This window comes from Agelaius tricolor, unplaced genomic scaffold (assembly GCF_023055355.1).
Source record: "Agelaius tricolor isolate 1412-34295 unplaced genomic scaffold, bAgeTri1.0.p SCAF_33, whole genome shotgun sequence".
Taxonomy (NCBI): Eukaryota; Metazoa; Chordata; class Aves; order Passeriformes; family Icteridae; genus Agelaius; species Agelaius tricolor.
This window is the reverse complement of record NW_027269293.1, coordinates 3,366,542-3,389,356: the sequence shown is the minus strand read 5'-3', so window position 1 is coordinate 3,389,356 and position 22,815 is coordinate 3,366,542. Positions and strand designations below refer to the sequence as shown.

General features: G+C 57.9%; 2 protein-coding genes across 3 annotated transcripts in view; one reads left to right on the top strand and one right to left on the bottom strand.

The window, feature by feature from the left end:
* PEX11G (peroxisomal biogenesis factor 11 gamma) overlaps window positions 1-22,815 on the top strand; it is a 37,342-nt gene that overhangs the window by 9,213 nt on the left and 5,314 nt on the right. The window lies entirely within an intron of this gene.
* ARRDC2 (arrestin domain containing 2) lies at window positions 9,744-20,144 on the bottom strand. Of its 2 annotated transcripts, none has more exons than XM_071451610.1 (8): window positions 19,748-20,144; window positions 12,952-13,018; window positions 12,713-12,860; window positions 12,269-12,371; window positions 11,761-12,017; window positions 11,510-11,669; window positions 11,111-11,262; window positions 9,744-11,025 (listed from the first exon to the last, which is right to left on the bottom strand). In XM_071451610.1, the coding sequence occupies exons 1-8, from the start codon at window positions 20,001-20,003 to the stop codon at window positions 10,972-10,974; spliced, it is 1,197 nt and encodes a 398-aa protein (XP_071307711.1). In that variant the 5' UTR covers window positions 20,004-20,144; the 3' UTR covers window positions 9,744-10,971. The 2 variants fall into 2 exon arrangements, with proteins under 2 accessions (XP_071307711.1, XP_071307710.1); XM_071451609.1 differs by lacking the exon at window positions 19,748-20,144 and adding an exon at window positions 14,017-15,150.

The following is a 22,815-nucleotide window of genomic DNA, read 5'->3' as shown; positions in this document are numbered from 1 at the left end:
TGGTTTTCTGTGCCTGGCGCGGCGGTGTGTACTTGCTGACAGAGCAAAAAAAAGAAATCTTAAAAACCCAAAAGCGACGTGGGTTTGGTAACACGGGGAACTCCAGGTGCACAGCCCCGGTGTGTGAGGCACTGACACGCGGCCTCCTCGCCGCTGCTCTCGGCTCCACTCGTGTTTTGCAGAGCGTTTCACTCAAACTGCGCTGCCAGAGCGGCTCCCGCGGGCGGAAACCGCGGCGGGGCCGGGCGGAGGCAGCGCCCGGGGCAGCTCCTGCAGCCAAACCTGGCCGGGGACGGGGGCTCGGCTTTGTGACCGCTACCAGCACTCCAGGGATGCGGTGCTGCCACTCCCATGGCTGGGGTCTCGTCCAGATGGGACCCTGTAGAACTCAGTGCATCCCTCTGGGTGTCCAGAGTTGCTGAGGACCCCGCTGGGGGGTTCTGAAACCCTGGCACACAGCCCAGAGCACCTGGGGATTTGATTGTGACCCCTGGAGCAAGTTAGCAGCTTTGTATGAGGACCTGAAAGTCACACAGGTTTAAATAATGTAATAATAAAATTATCACTGGGTGAAGGGGTAGATTTTAGGATTTTTAGAATGGGGGTTATGGGGTCAAGATGGAGGAACTTGGCCGTGTCCAGGTCTTCTTCTTGTTCTCCATTTTCTGCAGCGATGTTGGCACTTTGGGATTGGTTTAGAGTAGAAGTGCACTGTCTAACATAGGTGATAGGTATTGGGAATTAAGTGTAAATATGTTATACGTAGTTTGTAGTATAAAAAGACAACACCCCCTCAGGGGCGGTCAGAGTGCCTGTGGCTGCCCTGCTGAGCAGATCTCAGCTGGGCAGAAAGAAAATTTTATAGATAAAAATTAATAAACAACTTCAAGACTGAAAACTGAAGAGCTCTGACTCGTTCTTCAGACATGGGGGCTGAAACAGAGACATCCTGCACATCTGGGACAGCAATTAACAACTAAGCTCACGAGAGGACCCCAGCACTGTGCCACCATTACTGTGCCACCAGCGCTGTGCCACTGTCACCATGTCACCAGCGCCGTGCCACCAGTGCAGTACTATCAGTGCGGTGCCACCATCACTGTGCCACCAGCACCGTGCCACCAGTGCCCTGTCACCAGAGCCATGCCACCATCACCGTGCCACCAGCGCTGTGTCACCAGGGCCATGCCACCAGCACACTGGCACCGGCACCGTGCCACTAGAGCTGTGCCACCAGCACTGTGCCACAAGCGCCATGCTACCGTCACCGTGCCACCAGTGCCATGCCACCAGCGCCGTGCCACCACTGCAGTGCCACCATCACCGTGCCACCAGTGCCCTGTCACCAGAGCCGTGCCACCACTGCAGTGCCACCATCACCGTGCCACCAGGGCCGTGCCACCAGTGCTGTGTCACCAGGGCCATGCCACCAGTGCCCTGTCACCATCACCGTGCCACCAGGGCCGTGCCACCAGTGCTGTGTCACCGCTGCCCGGCTCAGCTGCCGGAGGAGCCACGAGGTGGCACCAGCCCCACGTCCCCGGGGCGATTTCCAACCTCTCGGCAGAGCAAATCCATCGCTCCCTCCCCGCGTGTGGCAGAGGCCCCCGCGCCTCTCCAGCCCCTCAGATCCCTGGGGATGGGCTGGAGGGGGAAGCTCCGGCATCCTGCCAGGCAGAAACCCAGCACAGAGATCAGATTTAGGGATTTTGTTGGGATTTGGACGATGCCAAGCTCTAACACCACAGCTCTCTTCAGAGCACACCGGGCTCATGTAGAGGAAGTATCTGGTTACAGGCACAGAGGCACGCTCGGGTTTCAGCCCCAGCCCCTGTTTACAGCGGGTTTTGGGGGTCAGAGCGAAGAGGAGAAGCGCCGAGGGTCACTGGCGGCTCAGCACGCTCGGGTGGCAGCAGTAAACACACGGCCAGGCTCGGGGCCAGCCGTGCCAGTTAATCATTGCAGCCATGGAACGAGGTCACAGCAGGACAGCCAGGCCTGGCTGCTGCATCAAAAACACCCTGGGCAGGGAGGGGACACGAGACCCCCCCCGTGGGGTCCCATCCATCCATGGTGCCACTCACATCCCCTCTGACCCTTCAGGGATGGCCCTGTCCCCACCCATGGCCCTGTCCCCACCTATGGCTCTGTCCCCACCAATGGCTCTGTCCCCACCAGTGGCCCCGTGCATTTTTCCCCACAAGTGTCCCAAGCTGGGCAGTGCTCTGCCAGGAACACGGTGCCACGTGGAGCCATGGACGTGCCAGGGAAAGCTAATCAAGCCAGGCTTGCCAATTAGTGCTAGAAAGCAGCTCAGGACTTGCTAATTAAGTTTAAATTTCACAGGACTGGTTCCCAAATGAGTGCCCAGGTGCCACACTGAGCTTGGTGACCCAAGGCCAGCTTTTGCAGGCAGGATGTGACTTTGCCAGCTCCTCTACTCAGCACAGCACCCAGACGTGCCACAGGGCATTGGTTAGGCCTGGCAGGAGCCACTGCCACCCACAGCCAGAGCACAGCTCATTACACCAACAGGGGACTCTTTCCAGGACAGCTCTGGGATAAGCAGCCAAAATCCATCCCAGCAGGGAAAACAAGGGTCAGCCCAGTGCCATTAGGATGCATCCACCCCAAAATCACTCCATGGGGTGCCCTGTTCACAGCCAGCAGTGCCACACACACCACTGGTGACAATGTCATTTGCTAGCACAAGCATCCCTGCCCTAAAAGGGAAAAACCCTTTTCTCCCTGTTCTCACAGGGTCCCTGTGCTGTGTCCCCAAAAGGAAATGGCACTAGGGACACGTGCACATGGACTGACCTGGCTCCACTTGCTCCTGTGGAGTGGAAAATTCAGCACTGCATCCCAAGGAGGCAGCTGGGGAAGGAGCTGCAGGGAGGTGGGGGCAGCCTGGGGATTTGCTCTTGGCTCCCAGATTTTATAGAATCACAGGATCATTAAGGCTGGAAAAGCCCTCTGAGATCATCAGGTCCAGCTACTGATCCAGCACTAACCTATGTCCCCAAGTGCCACAGCCACACAGCTTTTCAATCCCTCCAGGGCTGGTGACTCCACTGCTGCCCAGGACAGCCTGTGCCAGTGCTTGACAACCATTTCCATGAAGAAATTTCTCCCAATTTCTTCCCTGGTGTGACTTGAAGCCATTTCCTCTTGATTTTGGGGGATGTGATCTCAGAGATAGAACACAAAATACCCAGAGGGGTTTGCTGAGGCCCCATCAACATCAGCTCTTGGGGTGTCTGAGCCCCTGCAGGAGCAGAGGTCCATCCCTGCAGGCCCAGACTGATAATTGAACACCAGATTAAGTTGTTTTGCTCCCAGGTTGAGAAGTCTAACCTGTTTTCCAGCCTCGGGGAAACAGCTCTGTGGAGCCACAGTCTGGCTTTAACAGGGGCAGAGGAGAAGGTCACAACCCTGCAACCCCCTCCCTCATTCATCCCTCCCTTCCCCAGCCCCTTCCCTCATCCATACACCCCTCTCCCAACCCCTTCCCTGCACCCAGCACCATTTTCTGCTCCCCAGACCCCATCCTGGAGAAGAGCTGATGTCAGGGAGAAGTTTGAGCCCAGCCTGACCACCAGCCATGGCCAGGGGCAGGATTATTTGCTGGGCAAAATGCCACCACTGCCACCACCTCCACAATGCCACCCGCTGCCAGGCAGATTAGGTGACTTAATCCCTAAGCAAACAAACTGATCCCTGGGTTGTTTTTTTTAAATTATTTTATTTGAAGCAGAATCCAAAGGCTGCAGACAGCTCATCTCATCCACCCCCAAGCACTGCAAAGCCCCCCTGGGCTGGATATCCAGCTCAGTGGTAGGAAACTTCTGCTGCTGGGGAACTGGGGCTTTTCCTCCCTAAAAAATGCTTCTGGGATTCTTCTCTCTCCCAGAAAATAACCCCAAGCATTGCTGGTAGAGGCATCCCAGCGGGGGAAGGGGCTGCAGGGCCCGCAGCTGGACAGACGGACAGACACATGTGGACAGAGAGCCGCCGGCCGCAGCTGGGCTCAGCTTGTTTTGAAAGTCACGGGGGTTTCAGCGGCGGCGTTTTGCAACCAGTTCGGTGTCACAACAACAACAACAACCACTCGGTTCTGCTTCGCAAACAGGCCCCGGGGCCGCCCCGGCTCTTTCCTGCTCACGTCAGCTGCAGCAGCCTCACCCGGGCCGCGGCTATTTCCAAACCCGGCCACGGAAAACGACTTGAAACAGCAGCGAAAGTGAATATTTGATCTTCTCCCCGCACCCAGAGGGGCTCGGAGCTGCCCTAGGGGATGCTCAGATCAGTGAAAACCCCTGCGAGCCGCAGCATGCCAGCCGGGAGAAGTGGTTAAATAAACCAAAACCATCTTCTCCCATGGCAGGAAGCGTTTGCTTTCCTGCAGTTTCAATGTTCTCGGATGGCTGCTCGCAGGGCCAGCTCAGCCCCTGGCACGGCCGGAGCTTTCCAGGCTTTGGCAGCCGCTATTGAATTACGGGATATTTTTATTTTATTTTCTTGGGTTTTGGGTTTTTTGTTGTTTTGTTTTTTTTTTTTTTTTTTTTTTTTTAATTTCAACGGAAACTTTACAATTGTAGTAAAAGAAATCATAAACTCAGGGTGACGGGAGGCGGACGGCCCCGGGTATCGGGTGATCGGGAAGGGGAGGACGCTGCGCCCTTATCGCACACGCGTTCCCTCCCTGCCCCCTTGGCAGCGGGGCCGGCCGGAGGTTTCACAGCATAAACATATTTTGCTCAAGCAGACGGCCAGAGTTGAGCTAAGGACAGCTCGATAACCAGCGAGCCCCCCCAAAAATCTGCCTTTTCCAGCAGTCTCCCCCATCTGTCTCATCCCAGCGAGCCTCCAGCCCAGCTTTGCAGAGATAAACAGGACCAAGAGCAAACCCCCCCTTCTCGCAGATCCTCTCGCAGGGTGTTTACCAGCTCTTCGCAGGCAGATTCACTCTCCCTCGTTTTTTCACACGCCAAAACCGCCGGGAAAGCGGAGGGAACCGGCTGGAGCCCCTCCGGGTCTGTCCGCAGCACCACAGCCGCCCTCCGCACCGGCACTGCCCGGCACAGCCACCTGCAGCCAGCCCGAACCCCCGGGCTATCGCTGCTCCATCGCTGCGCCGGGATGCGGCGGCATTTACACAGCTGCTCGGCAGGAAAATCCCCCTCCCTGCTCACATAACCCCGTGAATTTATAGATAACCCCTCGAATTTAGAGATAACCGCCTTCAGGTGGTTGGGAAATGGGGAGGGGGCTCCTTGCAGTGTGTGGGCAATCCCTGTGAGCTGGTTGGAGCCTTCTCCCCACAAAACGAGCTTGGGATGAGTTGGGTTTTTTGTTTGTTGTTGAAATCAGCTCGAATTTGCTGCTTCTTGCAGGGTGATAGGGAAGAAAAAAGGAGCACAACCCGATTTCTGGAGAGTTTAAATAAGGTTGGGCGTGGGAGGAAGGATCAGAGGCGTGGGGTTTGACAAGGCTGTCCCGGCACGGCTGAGGTGACAGGGACAGTGAGGGTGACAGCCACGCACTCCTGGCCTCTCAGGTGGGGACAGCTGTGTCCCCACTGACCCCCAGAGCAGCGACTGTGGTGCCCCTGGTGCCACACGAACAAGGTTTTACCTGCGGGGTCAGGGCGTGGGGTGTCAGTGTGCCACATCCCCCTGGGCACAACGGGAGGTGTCACCATGCCACATGCCCCTGGCCATGGAGGGGAATGTCACTGTGCCACGTCCCCCTGGACACAGCGTGGGGATGTCACCGTGCAACATCAGACAGGGTGTGGGGATGTCACAGTGCCATATCCCCCTGGGCATGGCAGAGGATGTCACAGTGCCACATCCCCCTGGACACAGCGTGGGATGTCACCGTGCCACATCCCCCTGGGCATAGCAGGGACATGTCACTGTGCCACATCTACCTGGGCATGGCAGAGGATGTCACCGTGCCACATCCCCCTGGACACAGCGTGGGATGTCACCGTGCCACATCCCCCTGGACACAGCATGGGGATGTCACCGTGCCACATCCCCCTGGCCCTGGCAGCCCACCCGGGGCTGCACGGAGACTCCTCTGGGGTTTGTGAAGCGGCTCCTGGGAGTGACGGCAGCCCCAGCCTGGGCGTGGAGCAGCGCTGGGAGCAAAGTCCACGGTGCCACATCGCTGGCACAGGGCACGGCCGTGCCACCCGCGCGTGGCGTGGGAGCCGAGCCCCGTCCCCAGCTGGGCGGGTGCTGTCCCCAAGCTCCCTGTTTGTGTGCCAACACATCACGTGCCGCCGCTGGATGACCCCGGAGGGGGGATTTTTTTATCTTTAAGTGTTGTTATTGTTGTTTTTTTTTAACAAAGCCAAAATATTTGCGTCCCCACGGGGACGGCTCTGGGTCACCGAGCATGGAACGCCACGCTGGGGTCCCGGCAGGAGAGGGGACACCCGGCTCCGTGGGGAGGGTCCGGTGCCGGCGGCTCCATCCCTGGCACGGTCCCCAGTGTTTATACATAGACATGTTTGTGCGCGGCACCGGCCCCTTCCTCGCTCCCAAACAACTGGAGGAAAGTCAAAAAGTCACAAAAATTTTCCATTGCCCGAGGAAGGGAGGGAGCAAGGAGTGACTGTGCAAGGGGCCGGGCAGTGCCAACAGCGAGGGACCCCAAATGAGGGCTCAGACCCAAAGAAAACAAGGGGTTGGTTTTGATATAGTGAATAAAAGTGGCGGTTTGCTGCAAAGACAACACCGGCAGCACCGGCCACCATCGGGGTTTGTGGAGTGTCCCGGTGATGTCACCACGCTGCTGGCACCATGCTCACAGGGGACATGTGGCACGTGCAGCACGGCCACCAGGCCACTCCAGACCCCGGTTTTGGCATTAAAAAAACCGGTTTGGAATAATAAAAAAAAATCCTGCCGTTTCTCTGCAGCTTTTCCCCGCAGCTGGAGGGGCTCTCTGCCCGCACCAGGCTGGGAAAAAGCTGCGATTCCTGTCGAGCCGGCGGGAAAAGCCCCGGTGCTGGGATGCGGGGACTTTGCCTGCGGTTTCCGTGGGCGGGAGCAGCTCCGGCAAACAGCGGCTGAGTCAGCGGGCGGAGGGCGGCCGCGATGCCGCCCCGGCATGTCGGGGTGCGCGGCTGCCTCCCCGAGCCCTGGCAGAGCCGCACGGAGGGGAACCTCAGAGGCCCCGACCCCAAAGGTGCTGCCAGGGCAAGGCTCAGCCCTGGAGCGAACCCAAAGCAAGGCCTGGTGCTGCCGGGGTCTGTGCAGTCCCCTGAAACCCGGGCTGGGCAGGTCCCAGTGCTCCTGAGCCTCCTGCTGCCAGCCCAGCATCCCTGATGCTGAATTGGGGCAGTGCCTGAACCCCGACCCCAGCGCAGGGACAAGAGGGGGCATCCACTCCAGCCAAAGTGGATTTATCGTCCCCGTGCAAACAGATCAGCCCCCGGTGGGTGCCCCTGGGCAGTTCTGGGGTGAGCTGCACCCCGCAGGGCTCAGCCCAGCTGCGATGGGGGAAGGCGGTGCTTGTTTTGGGAGCTGGACGGGAGCCCGGGCCGGAGGCAGCAGCGGCTCAGTTAATCCCGGCCCTCGCAGGGCTGCGCCAGCCCCGGCACATTCTGTCCCTGGCAGCGCCGGGACGGCCACAGGCTTGGCGTGTCACTGTCCCCCCGCCACCGAGCCCCGGTCACCGGACAGCAGCCTCAGCTGCCGGCTGGGCCACCGTGATGGCACCGAGCACCCTCCGGGGACGGGCTGGGGGAAGGGGGAGCCCCAAAATGCTGCAGAAAGGGGCTGCAGGATCGGGGTGTCCCCGCAGAGCCGCGGGATGCACTGGGGAGGGGGTTCCCAGCAGCCCTGCGGGGGAATTTTGGGATTTCAGTCTCCCGGAATTTTGGGATTTCAGTCTCCCGGAATTTTGGGATTTCAGTCCCCTACAATTTTGGGACTGGAAGGGAAAACTGACAGGCTAGAGGAGCAGAGCAGGGGCTGGGGCTGGGGTTCCGTGCCCCTCGCAAGGAGCAGGTTCTGACGGATGGTCTGGGCAGCATTTTCCAGCGCACGGGGCCAAGAGCTATAAATAATCCCGGCACTGTAATTGCATCACGCGCCTCCCGGCCGGGGTCGGGTCCCGGTGCTGCCACGGGGCCGTTCCGGCTCAGCAGCCCCCCGGGGAGCCCCAGCCCCCCGTGCCAATAAACCTGGATCAGCCCGGGCTGCTCAATCGGGACTTTGGAGCCGGGGCAGATAAACAGCAGAAGGCTGGAGGGAGCACCGGCAGCGCTGCCAGCAGTTGTGAAAGCGCTGCCTGGAAGGGTCCGCACCGTGCCCTGGCTCTAAACGTCCAGACGAGGTATTTTTAGCCCCTCCAAAATTCAGGATTCAGGAGCGCAGCCCTTTCCTGGCAGGATCCCCAGCTTGGCCATGGCCCCCCAGCCTCGCTGCGCCACTGCCCGACTGTACGAGCAGAGCCTGGAGGCGTTGACAAGAATCCCTGGCGGAGACATCGCTGCCACACGGGCACCGGGAGCGCTGCCCACCGGCCCTGCTGGCCTGTCCCCGTCACCGTGTGACGCAGTTTCACAGAAAGACACGGCAGGACAGGCACGGGGGGCTGGGCACTCGCCTCCCCCTCGGGCCAGGGGAATAAACAGCCCCTTGTGCAGCCGGGGCAGATGATCCGGGGCTGACCAGCAGCCCCCTGATGGCACAGAATGGCTCCCTTGTGGCAGGCTGGGAGCAGCCTGGTCACAGGGCTGCCTTCGGGGCCATCTTCACCTGGGGGTGGAGTGCTGTGCTTCGTGTCGCCTTTGATGTCACCAAAAAAGGCCCCAAGAGGCCACAGCACAGCGGGCACTGCTGCTGCCAGCGGCAGATCCAGACACGATCCCCCCAAACAGGGATGCAAACAAATTCCCTGCGAGGCTGGTTAATCCTCCCCCAGGGAAAATTAATCAGAGCACCAGGGATGCCAAATAAAAAGCAGATTTGAATAAAGGTTTCAGGAGCACCAGGTTCTCACAGGCAAACACAGGGACAAGTTCTCTCCTCTGGCCCAGGGCAGGAGCACGTGCTCTGATGCAGCTGCGGGGCTGAGCAGCTCAGCAAACAAAAAAAATAAATAAAAGTGGGGAGGGGAAATCACATTCCAGTGGCAGCATTTTTAAGCAGCACAATCCATGGAAGAGAAAATTAAAGCCCTGATTCAAACCCTGCCTTGCATACACCAAGATTTGCCATGCCCAGCAGAGATGTGGAGCACAGAAATGCTGCAAAAACCCAAATTCCAGCCCAAAGAGGCAGGTGAAGGAGCCTCCCTGCTCTTCCCAGCCAGCACAGCATGGGGCTGGATCCCAACCCTCCTTGGGACTGGCTGAGCCAATGCAGGAGTGTCCCAGCTCCCAGCTGGACCTGCTGGGTCCCTGCCAGGATTCCAGGATGGAGGAGAATGTGTCTGTGCTCCCAGAGCCTGGACATAAACAGGAAGCAAGTGTGGAAAAACACAACAGGTTTGCTTGCAGCTCTGCATCCCAGGTAAGGGGAAAAGTGCTCAAACCGCCCAGATGTGGAGGAGCTGGAGGCTCAAGGGACCAAACCTTGAGTGATTCAGTTAATCCCAGTGCAGGACTGGGCACAGGGTAGAGCTGGACACTGAAGAGAGGGCAGGGAGCGCTCCCCAATCCCAACAGCCACAGCATGGCTGCAGCCAACAAGAAGAACAGAAAACTATCCAGGCAACAGTTTGGTTTAAAGAATTTATTTCAGACAAAAAACTCCCCACCAAAAAGTTGTACAAAAAGAGTAGAGACAAAGAGTGGTCATTACAAAAGTGTTCACAGATAGAAAAGACTCATCTGAGCAACCCCAGCACAGAGCCCAAGGCACACTGGCATTGGTTGTGCATGGCCAGAGATTGTCTCAGTGAGGGAATGCAAAGGTCCTCAGCCCCTAAACTCTGCTCAGGTCTTCCTGCAGTGAGCAGGGTCAGCCCCTGGGCTCCTGACCACAACATCCAGCTCACCCTTACCACACTGGTTCCCACCCAGTGAGCACAGGTTGCTGCTGTGGGCCTCTGACACCTCAAGGACTCCCAGCCCTGAAGGATTTATCCCAACTTCACACTTCCCATCAGCACCTGTAGCTGCCACCAGCCTTACACTGGGCTTCCCTCTCTCTTCCTTGGCCACCAGGCACAGCTCCAGCCCCCTGTGCTGGTACCACAGTTTGAGGGTTGGTTTCAGCCCCATCTTGGGGGAGGCACCAGCACACTGTGCAAGTTTGGTGCTGATACCCACAAACCAGCTTTCCTGTTCTTAGCAAACAGCACCAAAACACTGCCAGAGATCATAAATTCATCCCCCAAGTCCTTGTATCAGCCCTTGGAAGCCTTTAGAGTTTGGTTAAATGGCTCAAACCATTCCCCCCACAGGTACCCACAGGCTTGTGGCAAAGATTATCAGCAGTGGCTGAGCCCTCTATTTCATCCAGCCAGGAAAGGACCTTTCACTGCCTTGGGGACCTGCAGTCCTGGTGAGCCACAGGCAAAGGGCTGCACCTGCATCACCCCAGGGCCCAACCCTGAGCACCATCCAAACAAACATTCTCCAGTAATCCTGAGAAACGCCTCCAAGCTCCTGTTCTCCACACCAGGAGCTGACAGAAGTTTTCAGAGCACGGCACTGCAGGCAAGGGGAGAGCAATCTGGGTTTGAATTCCCTGTTCTAACCCCAAAATCCCAGGGCAGTTCTGAACCCTGCGCGTCCCGCCCGGCTCCTCGTGTTCTCCTACCCGTGCCGGGGCCACGGCCCCGCGCTGGCTCTGGGCCCGGGGACAGTGACGACAGGAGTGGCCAAGAGCTGTGAGCAGGGTCGGGGTGGCACGTGCCCGTTTCCAGACCCCAGTGCTGTGAGGCTGCAAGCTGCCATCCCCAGGGATCGTCACGCTGCCGCACGCAGCCGGAGCGCCTCTCTCAGCAGGTCATGCAGCGCGGGCGGATGCCGTCTGACGCGGGGTTGGGATCCACCTGCAGAGCCAAGGCCACAGTCAAAAACCTGAGCAGTGGCACATGCCAGCCTCCAGCAGCCTCCCAGCCCAGAGGGATGAATCACCTCCGAGTAGAGCGGGGGCGGTCGGAAGCGGAATTCCTGGATGTAGGCGAAGAAGGGACCCTCCAGGATGTCCCCGAGCTCGCTGCGGCACGGAGGAGCCAGGCTCTGCTCGGCCTCTGGGCTGGACACCACTGCTGAGTACTCAGGGGGGGCTGAAGAGAAAGGAGAACCATCAGGGAATAGCAAACACTCTCCATAAATAGGGGACATGCAGATAAAAGGGCTTCAAACCCACTGTTTCCCAAAGCCTCTCAGTTCCCTAAGGAAGGAACCCAGGAGATCGAGCACCACGACCAAAAAATTAGGTTAAAAAAAAAAAAGCCAAACTGGCCCAGTTGAGAACTTTGTGTCCCACTCTCCTGACCAGGGGGTTTACCCCAGGGAGAAGGAGATGCTCACCCTCCAGCTGCTCTGGGATGGCGCTGAGCCAGTCCAGGTTGACGCTGTACTGGCTGCTGACACTGGAGGTGCGGCTCCCGAAGGGATGCAGTGGGATGGTCCCAATGACCAGAGGCAGTTCAAGGAGCAGCTTGGACGTCCCAGGAATGTCCACACAAACCTGCCAAGACAGGGAAGAGCAGGGAAGCTCAGCTTGGTGCTGCTTTCCCAGTCTGGAGGGGCAGGAGGGGACCCCTGCAGAGCTCCCTCACCTTCAGGGAATATTCCACCTGGATGATGCGGCACTGGAGGATGGACGGCCCCACGGGCGGGATCTTCAGTGCCCGGCCGTGCCACACCTCCCTCTTCCCGGCTGGAATGGGGTCCCCAGTGATGCTGGTCACCACTGACTTCTTCTGCTTCTTGGTGCCCCGGGCGATGAAGGTCTGGGTCTGGATGATGGCGGCCTTGGGCACCACGGCCCGGCTGGTGCAGTTGTCGATCTCAGCAAAGATGGGGATGACCTCACCTGCCAAGACAGACGGACATTTGTTGGAGGAGGGGAGGCACGGCCCAGTCCTGCCTCGAGGAATTGCTGCACAGGCCCACAGAGGGTTGGCCACGCTGTCTGACAGGGCAGGCATGTGGGTTCATCCAGGAGGAGCATCCCAAGGATGCTGCCCACACTAGAGCTCTCTGATTTCCTGGCAGCTCACAGTGAACCAAAGCCCCTCCTCTGGGCTACTGAGGGTGGCCAAGGGCCCCAGCACCTGGTCTCACCTGGGGTGTAGCCTTTTCGGTCAATCTTGGCAGTCACAGACACCTGGCCACGGTTGCAGTACCAGGCACGAGCAAGTTTCTCCTTAGCACCTGCCTGGGGAGCCTGGAGAAAGGGAAATATTTTCGCTATTTAGTAACTAAGGATGAAACTCACAGCAATCACCTCCCTGGCACCAAGAACCTGCCAGGGAGCATCAGCAACTTCTCAGGTATCTGATGCAAGAAGCTGTTGCAATGCATTAAAGTTTCCATAACCAAAGAGGCACAGCTAACCTCTGCCCAGCCCAGGTAAGGCTGGAGGGCACAAGTTACAGGGGGGGAAACATTCCCTCTGGAAACCAGGCCTGCATTGTGATGCTGAAGGGGAGGCAGACACCTTCCCTGTGGGCTTCCTTGGGTAAGTTTTGGATGTCAGAGCCCTGGGGTGGAGCAGGGGGAGCTCACCAGCAGTGCAGGGGTGTTTATGTCGATGGGTTCAATCACAGTGAACTCCTTCTTTGCTTTCTTCACTGTTGACCAGGGTCTGTGCAGCTTGGCCTTCACCCAGTAGCGCACACTGCCATGCTTCCCCTCAAAGGAGGTGGCCAGGGTCCTGGGCATGAGCAACAAGCAATTTTAGAAGGGTTTTGCTCAAAAAACCCTGATTTTCAAGATGCCCTCTCCCCCCAAAAATGCCAACTTACTCAGGGAGCTGGAAGGTGAAGGGGAACTCGTGCTTTCCTGCCTGCAGGACAGTGGCCTCACCATTGTCTGTGGGCAAAACAGATCGAGGAGGATTAGCTCCCTCCTACAGAACCTCCTCACCAGGCAGGTCACAGAGGTGTGCAGCACCCAGCAAGGAGCAGCACGAGGGCACAGCAGAGTTTCTGCCAGGGCTGGGCTGCAGCAGCTGTGACACAAGAGCTGGGCACTGTCTGCATTCCATGTGTCTGCAGACAGGCACGGCCCAGGGGCACCTCCTTGAAGAGCTGGGCAGCTTCCCCAGGTGGGCTCTGCTTCACCCTCACCTTCAGCCACCTCACCCCACAGCTTTGGAGCGGGAGCCCAAGATGCCCAGCTGGACAGAGAGTGGCCAGCCAAGCCCCCATGCCCCTCAAGAGTTTACACCCCAGAGCTGAAGGGTTCATTAAGGCTGCTCAAAACAAGCTCCTGAACCTCCACACTTTTCCAACGCTGCCTCCCTGCCATGAACAGCTCAGAGAAAAGGAGGAGCATTGTCCCCAACCGAGGTGCCCTCCACAGCGGCATCATCCAGCTGTGCACCCCAAGATTTCGGGGTGCACCAGAACGTGAAGGGTCTGCGGGGACCTCCACAGAGCGCTCAGTCCCTAAGGCACCCAAATTTCAGCTTGTTCGTGTATCATGCACTCAGCAGCCAGGCTGAAACCCAGATCCCTGCAGTTCTGGGGTGCCATGCACCCCGATTTCAGCCGGCGGGGGTGTCTGGAGCCCCCAGCAGCCAAGCTGTCCCCTGCACCCGAATCGCTGCAGTTTTGGGGTGCCATGCACCCCGATTTCAGCCGGCGGGGGTGTCTGGAGCCCGCAGCAGCCAAGCTGTCCCCTGCACCCGAATCGCTGCAGTTTTGGGGTACCATGCACCCCAATTTCAGCCGGCTGGGGTGTCTGGAGCCCGCAGCAGCCCAGGCTGCCCCACAGCCGCGCTGTCCCAGCCCCTGCGGTGCCCGCTGCCCTCACCCGCCTGAGGGGCGCCGCGCCCGGAGCTCCCCCCGGGGCAGGGGCTGCCGTACCTGGCGGTGCCATCAGCGTGTCTCGGTGGCTCAGAAACTCCACCTGGTCGCTGTAGCTCTGCGTGTAGGCGGTGCTGGAGCCGGCGCTGCGGGACTCGGTCCAGTGGACGCGGGCAGCGCCCATGGCCCTCAGGCGCAGCGCCCCGAGCCGCGCGGCCGCCGCCAGCTCCAGCACCACGCGGCCCGACACGGCCTGCCCGGGGCTGAAGGCGGCCGGGCCATCCCGCTCCGCACCCTCCAGCACGATGGAGAAGCGTTTGAGGCGACCGAAAATCATGGCGCTGCTCAGCCCAGACCGGCGCGATGCGGCTGAACCCGGCTCGGCTCGGCTGAGCCCGGCTTTTAGCGGCCGGCGCCGCCGGGGGCGGCCCCGGCGGGGCGGGACGGGCCGGGCCGGGCTCAGCAAAACAAGGCAGGGAGCATGTGCGGATCGGCCCCTGCGAGCTCTACTGGCGGAGTGCGACCGTGCGGGGCCGGGGCTGGTCCCAGCCGGGCTCCCCGAGTTATCCCGGGGCCGCACCGAGACATTGCCGCGGACACCGGGGGCTGGGCAGGGGCCGAGCGCTGCCGGTGCTTGGGGGAGACTCCCTGTCTGTTCTGGGCCGGGCAGTGCCCCCCAAGACTCCCTGCAGCTCCTATCCTTGCCCCCAAACCCTTCTCTTGCTTCTGTACATGCTCCACAAATTTCCTTTACAGCTCCATCCTTGCCCCCCCGCAAATTTCCCCTAAAACTCCCTTCCAGCTCCTATTAACCCTCGAAGTCCCCTTCCAGCTCCCATTCTTGGCCCCCAAACCTTTCTCTAGCTTCTGTACTTGCTCCACAAATTTCCCTTCCAGCTCTATCCTTGCCCCCCCCCAAAAAAAAATTCCCCTCCAACTCCATCCTTGCCCCCTAAAACTCTCTTCCAACTCCTATTCTTGACCCTCAAAATCCCCTTCCAGCTCCCATTCTTGCCCCCTAAAACTCCTTTCCAGCTCCTAACCTTGCCCCTCAAAATCCCCATCCTTGGCTCTCAAAATCCCCATCCTTGACCTCCAAGCCCTCCTCTAATTTCCATCCTTGTCCCCCAAACTTCTCCTCCACCTCCATCCTTGTCCCCCAAAACTCCTTTCCAGATCCCATCCTTGCCCCTCAAGCTCCTTCACCAGCTCCTATCCTTGCCCCCCAAAATCCCCATCCTTGCCCCTCAAACTCCCCCTGCAGCTCCAATCCTGCCATCCCACCCCGTCTTTGTTCAGAATCCCCATTCCCAGGGTCCCAGCCGTGGGCTGTGGTCAGGGGGGATTCCTCTCTCCTTCCAGTGCCCCCAGGCCAGAGCTGAGGGCCACACCCCACCCTGACCCACATCCTTCCCTCCCCAGGAGCCATTCCCAGGGCTGGGAACCGGCCACAGCTGGATCTGGGCTCCTGACACGCGGGGATGCCTGGGACATCACTCAGTTCTAAGAAACCGAGAACTGGCTGCGGTTCAGCTTGTGCAACGACAGGGTGAGCAATCCTCTTCCCTGTGCTTGTTAACCAGGCGAGCGCCAGTTTTCCACCAGATCCTGCTGGGATTGGTGTCCCAAACCCAGTGATAAATTCCACCTGCATGGGCAGGAGCAGCTCCATGCTGGTGCTCAGCTGGGGTGAAAGTGTGGAAAGTGGGAACTGGTGAATCCCAGGGGGAACATCACCATCAGCAGCACCTTGAGATGTTGTAAAAGGGAGGAGAAAGGAATCTGTGCTCCCCAAAAGGCTTAGAAACTTCCACTTTGGGGGTGGCTGTCGTGTTTGTGGAGCACCAGAGCCCTGCACCCCCAGCACAGGCCAGGGATGAGACAGAACAGGCATTAAAAACGTTACTCAGCATTTGGCTGCCTGAGTTTTGGGGATTTTTGAGTTGCTCCCAGCCTTGCCGGGCAGGACCTGCTGTGCTGAACTCGGCTGATCACAGCCTCTTAAAAAAATGAGCTGGGCTGAAGCCTGGTACTGCTTTTAGCTGTTTCCAAGGCTGGACTGGAATTGTGTGCCTCCCTCCCCAGGGGAAGGGGACTGTGGTTTGTTTTATGTGCACGGCCATTTGCTGCCACAGGCAAACATGAATCACAGCAAAAGCTCCGAGGGAGAGGGAAAGGAGGAAGGAAGACACGTCACAGCACGAGTTCACTGGTGACACCAGCTCAGGGAAGGTGCCTGTTGTCCCTGCAGTGACATGAGAGGTGGGGAGGCTCTCGAGAGGGCTGGAGCCTTGGCTGGGCCCCTCTCTTTGCTTGGCAGCCTGCTCCTCCTCCTCCTCCTCCCGGCACACACCCCTGGGCTGTGACTCAGCCCTCGCCCACGGGATGCAGATCCCTGCAAACCAAACCAAACCTCCCTCCCGTGGCACGCGATGCCCTCAGCTGTGCCATGTAGGGAGGGAGGGAGGGCAGCCCCTCGCTGACCCTCTGGGACCCCCACACCCAGACAGGGTCTCTCCTCTCTCCTGCCCTCCCCAGGTGGGGAGCACAGCCAAGGACTTTCCTTTCAGGTGCCCAAGGCAAGCCCAGCCAGGCCGGGCACAGCACTCAGGGCATCATCTCCAACTCTTCAGCCCCATCTAGAGTCTGGCCAGGCTGGAGTTGCTCCCAGCAGGAGCTGACAGCCTGCCCTGCTCATGGGGGGCTGCCCCTTCCCTGGCACGCTGCTGCGACCTGGTGGCTTCTCCCCAGCGAGCCCGGAGTCACACGAGAAGGGAATGCAGAGGTAAATGGGGAAGGCAGCAGCCCAGTGTGGGGGTGAGATGGGACAGTGCAGAGCCTGGCACAAACACGTGCTGCCAGGCTGAGGAACCAGCCCCGTCCCTGCCAGATTTGGGATTGCTGTGCAGGGACAAGGATTAAGGTGCTGCTTGAGGCCACCCCACAGAGGAAGGAGAGCCCTGATGCCAGAACTCTCCTGGATGTCTCCATGAAAATAAAATGGCTTCTGGATGTTTGCCTCTCACCAGGGCAGGAACTACACCTTTGGGAAGTGTTGCAGGATCCTCAGAGAGAAAAGATCACTGTACAACAATTATTTATGTTTCCTATCCTCTCATCATCTCACACAGAGGAGTCCAGGGCTCTCCTTGTGCTGCCTTTGCCCATTAACCCCCTATCACGTCCTCTCTCCCTGCTCCCTCTCTCAGATGATTACACAACACACGTTTAAAGGCCCTGCCTGAACATCCTTCTTGCACACTTTTTTCTTGTCTCTCAGCACAGCACCCCGGTGCCAGCACTCACCACCCTGCCAGGAAACTGCAGATAAACTCAGCTGAGGGGAGAGCAGGAGGGAGGGCGCTTATCTGTGCCCAGCTTCCCTCCTCTGCACTGCCTCGTTACCATGACAAAACCTGCATTTTTTAACCACCACGCAGACACAGCTGATCTCGTGGAGAAGCAACAAGAAAGGAGCAGTCACAGGGCCTGACTGTCGGATGGTGGCACGTTTCTCACCAGCTGACATCAGGAAGGCCCTCACGCTGCTGTTGGGGACAGAACAGGGGACAGCAGGATCCAAAGGAAGTTATTTTGGCTGCAGGACAGCCCCTCTCTGCTGTTTATGCCTATAAAACACCCTGGTGATCACACGTGTCCCTCTCACAAGGCAGAAAAGGAATCTGTGTGCAGACAGAGACAATAAAACCCAAGTTCTGGTGAGGCTCTCTGCCCCCCAGGCAGTCCCTGTGCAGACAGGGAGGGCCAGGAGCCACCAGCTCTGAGCTGCAGGTGTGCAGGGTGCCTGTGAGCAGCTCCTGCAATTCCTGCAGCCCTTGGCCAAGTGCCCCTCCCCAGATGGCTCCAGGGGCTCCTGGAGCACACAGTCCCTGCAGCAGAATCCAAACGTGCTGGCAGCAGCTTGTGGCTTCCCTGCAGACATTCCCTGCTGGGATAATGGGGGATAAAACTCACCCTGTCACCTCAGAGCTAATGGGACACGGACCAAGAACTGCATGACCAAGTGCTCAGGAGCTTCACTGCTGGAGAAGGGATTAATTGTAATTTGGACACTTTGTAGGGGTGCAGCTGCCAAGAGGACATCCTTAGGCACAGCATGGAAGAGCTGCTGCCAAAAGACACAAACTCCAGAGCAGTGCAGGTGTTTGGAGCAGATGGCATGGCACAGTGGTCCAGAAATAGAGAAAATTACCTTCCTAGTACAGTCCAGAGACAGGAAAACCTCCAACAAGCCAGTTCAGGTCCTCTTTCCATCCCTCCAGTTTATTCCTGTAACATCTACATTTGCCAGATTGGGCTGGCACCATTCTGGATTGCACTTGGCCACTGACACATTGAAATGCCCTCAGCATAAGTCCTACAGCCATCTCCAGGGCAGGGCAACCAGGCCATGAGAAACAGGGAAAGAGGCAGAAGAGGGAGGAAAAGCAACAGAGGGATGGCTGTGACCCTGTTATTGGAGGGGAGGATAAAAGACGTGCATGTTCCTAAGAAAAGCCAGAGTTAATGAGTGGATGGACAGTTGAGACATCCCATATCCCTCAGCTCTGGATCATTTCATCCCAAGCACACAAAGAATGGCTTGTGGCATGCCAGTGGCTTGTCCTCCTGCAGCAGATGTAAGCAACGTGCCAGCTGGGCACGCGGCCCCAGCATCAGGGACCCGAAAACAAACATTGGCTGAAGCACTAAGTGCTCTTTCCACACTTGTGAACAGACACTCGTGTTTGCTCTCCCCTGTGCAAACACAACAAAAGCCACAAATCCCTGGTGTTCCCCAGCCCTGGCTTTGCCATCAGCCTCCTGGAAACCAGCAGCAGAGAGAGCAACCCTCAGCCAAGGTGAGAAGAAGGGCAAGCAGCTCTGTGTGGGTCAGCAACATCCACAGGGCAGAGGTGCCTCTGAGGGGACACCTGCAGCCTGAGGGGTGCCAATCCCACACCCTGGCACACAGACCCACCCAAGAGGATTCCAATCCCACACCCTGGCACACAGACCCATCCAAGACTCACCCAAGAGGGTTCCAGTCCCATGCCTTGGCATACAGACACACCCAGTGGGATTCCAGTCCTATGCCTTGGCATACAGACACACCCAAGGGGATTCCAATCCCACACCCTGGCACACAGACCCATTCAAGACCCACTCAAGGGGGTTCCAATCCCATGTCCTGGCACAAAGACCCATCTAAGAGGGTCCCAATCCTCCACCCTGGGACACAGACCCACCCAAGGAGATCCCAAACGCACAACCTGTCACACAGACCCACTCAAGGAGATCCCAACCCCACAACCTGGCACACAGACCCATCCAAGACCCACCCAAGAGGGTTCCAGTCCCATGCCTTGGCATACAGACACACCCAAGGGGATTCCAATCCCACACCCTGGCACACAGACCCATTCAAGACCCGCTCAAGGGGGTTCCAATCCCATGTCCTGGCACAAAGACCCATCCAAAGGGTTCCAATCCCACACCCTGGCACACAGACCCATCCAAGACACACCCAAGAGGGTTCCAATCCCACACCTTGGCACACAGACTCATCCAAGGGGGTTCCAATCCCATGCCCTGGCACACAGACCCATCCAAGAGTGTTCCAGTCCCATGTCCTGGCACACAGACACACCTAAGGGGATTCCAACCCCATGCCCTGGCACACAGACCCATCCAAGGGGGCTCCAATCCCACACCTTGGCACACAGACCCACCCAAGGAGATCCCAACCCCACACCCTGGCACAGCCGCCCGCCATGTGCCCCGGCCTTACCGTGGATGAGCTGCCGGCGGCGGTACAGGAAGGTCTGGCAGGCGGTGTAGTCGCGGTAGACGATGTTGAGGCCGATGCTGTGGCTCTCCAGCCAGTGCACGGTGGCCAGGCCGCGGGCACACACCTCCAGCGCCCGCACCCGCATTGCCCCGCGCAGCTCCAGCTGCACCCGCCCCTGCAGCAGCTCCCCACCACCGTGGGCCTGCCCGTGCTCCAGCTGCACCTCCAGCCTCCGCACCCGCCCCGGCAGCTGCATCTCTGCTGCCCTCACTGCTCCAGGAGCTGCCCAGGGAGAGGAGCAACAGCAAAGGCTACGCCAAAATTCCTGAATTTATCGCTGCAGGCCTCCCCGGAGGTTGGACCGAGCCCTTGTTTTGCAGGGGTGCTTCAGCGTCGGACTCGTGTCCTGTAGTGACGAGGGATGTGTTTTTAAACGTGCCTCCATCTTATCTCTGAGTCACAGACACTGGTGACGTGACACGGGGACGTGCTGGGAGGGGTGACACCACCAGCAAGTTGTCCCAAGGGTGGCACAAGGGCCATCATCTGTTTTTGAGGGTATACCTTGCCACAGACGAGACAAATTCCTTTAGGAAATTGAATTGGAAGTCAGTTAAAATGATCTGCATGAGGTTTGTCATATGTAAGAAGCTTCATTTGATTACACTAAGAAGTGATATTGCTATAAACTGGGTGATATGGGGTGACATTTAAATGAGGGCCATTTTCTCTTAGGAAATGAAAGAAGTAACAGGTATCCATAGTTAACAAGCCTAGGATTTCTAGCTCTTGAAAGTCGGATTTATCAACTTTAGAATTATTAATATAAGGTCAGATTTATCAACTTCAGAATTATCAATATAGGGTCAGATTTATCAACTTTAGAATTATCAATATAAGTTTGCTATTTCTGGCTGGGAGTTGGAGATACATGATGATGATCATGTGCTGGCAGATCTCACACAGCAGGCAATCAGAGAAAGCTTGCCTGGCCTTCCTGCTTCAGGCATTCCTGGGGCACTGCTGGAATGGGAGAGGAGCTCAGAAAACTCCAAAAACCAGCTTTGCTTTGCTTGTCTGAAGTTGCACTAAAATCCACGTGAAAAAGAATGTGAATAATCACAGGGACTCCCAGCAACAGCTCTGCCAGCCAGCTGGTGCCTCCAAGGGTGATTCCAGCACTTCTCCCCGTGGCTGTTCCTGCAGCAGCACAGGTGGCAGTGCCACCTCAGGGTCACATCAAAGTAATGGGGCAGAGCAGGAGCAGGTGCAAGTCCCTGTTACTCCACCAAATGTTGCAACTGAGGTGTTTGGAGGTGTTTAGGGACTGATGGGAGTGCCTGTGTGCACTTGGAAGATGTGAGTGCACGGCTCCTTTGAAGCACGTGTGGAGCAGAGATTGTCTCATTCCTGAAAAATAAAGAGTCCAATCCATAAAGCAAAGCACGAGGCTCGTGGGCCCAGGCACTGCTCACACACAGAGTGAAGCAGTTGTGAAACTTCACCAGCCCTGTGCTCAGAGGGTCCTGAGGAATCAAAGCCATGTGCATGAAAAGGCTGAGAAGAGCTTCTCAAATTCAGCTGAGCCACCCTGCTCACTCAAACCCCAAGGGTCAGGGCTGGCCAGCCCCTGCTGATCCCTCTGGAACACACCTAGACCCCAAACAGAGTTAGTGCAAGCTCAGCACTCAGGAAGCCCATGTGAGTGACCAGCTCAACAAAAACACGGGGCTCACCTCTGGGAAAACAGCCTGCTCATCACAGCCTCTCTGGCCTACTGTTCACTGACCTTTGGTTGCAGGCCTTGACACCAAAATCCAAACAGATCATAAGGGAATATCCCATCCCCCAGGCAGCCCTGGTGGTGCCTCTCTCTCTGTTTGATCTCCTCACCTGCTCTGTTCCACCCTAGGGCCTGCCCAGAGGCTCTCTGTGGCTGCTGCCATGCTGAGGGATGTGGCACCCACGCCTTTGGGCTAATCTCCTCGTGTTTATTCTTGCTGTCACAACACCTCCTTGTGTCCTCATTCAATCTGAGAAATAGATGTTCCCTGTGACAACACAGAGCCGGGCCAAGAGCAGAGCACAGGGATGGCTCTGAGATCCCACGCCGTGTGGGCAGCTCAGAGTGCGTCAGCACTCGCTGGAGGAGGGAGGACATCACCTTCCTCTGGGGACAGGGCCCTTCCAGGGTCCCCATGGGGACACAGGGCCCTTCCAGGGTCCCCATGGGGACACAGCTCTCTTGGGAGTTTGCCTGTTGGATTTCAGTGGGTTTGTGGGTTTGGGTGTGAACTCTCCTCTCTGCTCAGCCCCGCAGAGGTTCTGTGCCCTCCTGGGCAGAGCATCTCACCTGAGGAGACAAAGCAGCTCTCAGCTCCCTGGGATGGGGCTGAGAAAGGGGCAGGTGGCACCACTGAGCCTGGCAGCCCCAAGATCTGAGTGTTGTCACCTACAGGGTCACCCCACCTGGGCAGCTGCAGCATCCTCTGTCTCTGGTACCTGGCACATGCTCAGCTTTCTCTGAGGTGTTTACCCTGCCTGGACACCTCTAGCCATGACCATTTTCCTCCTCTGACCCTCTGTGGGGGACTTCAGTCCCTTCTACCTCCCTCCAACGCTCCCTGCCTTAGGGATTTGGTTGCCTGTCCTTTCTCTCCCTTCAAAATGTTTCTCATCTACGACTGTGCTCCCACCTGAGGCTGGAGCAGACAGGGCTTGGTGCTCACTGGTCCATCTCAAGTAGCTCAGGAGCACACTTCAAGGGGAGTTAAGGGGAGGCTGGAGCTTTGCTGGGTATAAACCCACTCCCCCTGTGGTTAATCCAAGCCTGTTAAGGCTGGGCCAGCTGTGGCACATCTTTGGGAAGTCCCTTTGCAGCATGGCTGGTGTGGTTCTGACAGAACTTTGATCTGCTGACAGATGGAATCAAAATTAAAATTAAATTCGAGGCAGTAAATGAGGAGGCAGCACCAGGAAAGCTCTGCAGTCACAGATACGTGTGTGCATTTCCCCTGATGACAGGAAAAGGCCAGTTCTGCTGTCAGCACTTTGCTCAAAACCCTCGC

Excerpts from the sequence above, each read along its gene's own strand:
- ARRDC2 (XM_071451609.1), bottom strand. The coding sequence starts at position 14,293 with ATGATTTTCGGTCGCCTCAAACGCTTCTCCATCGTGCTGGAGGGTGCG. Across the intron at positions 13,019-14,016 it reads CACGCTGATGGCACCGCCAG|ACAATGGTGAGGCCACTGTC; the intron begins GTACGGCAGCCC and ends TTTTGCCCACAG. Across the intron at positions 12,018-12,268 it reads CCGAAAAGGCTACACCCCAG|GTGAGGTCATCCCCATCTTT; the intron begins GTGAGACCAGGT and ends CTGTCTTGGCAG.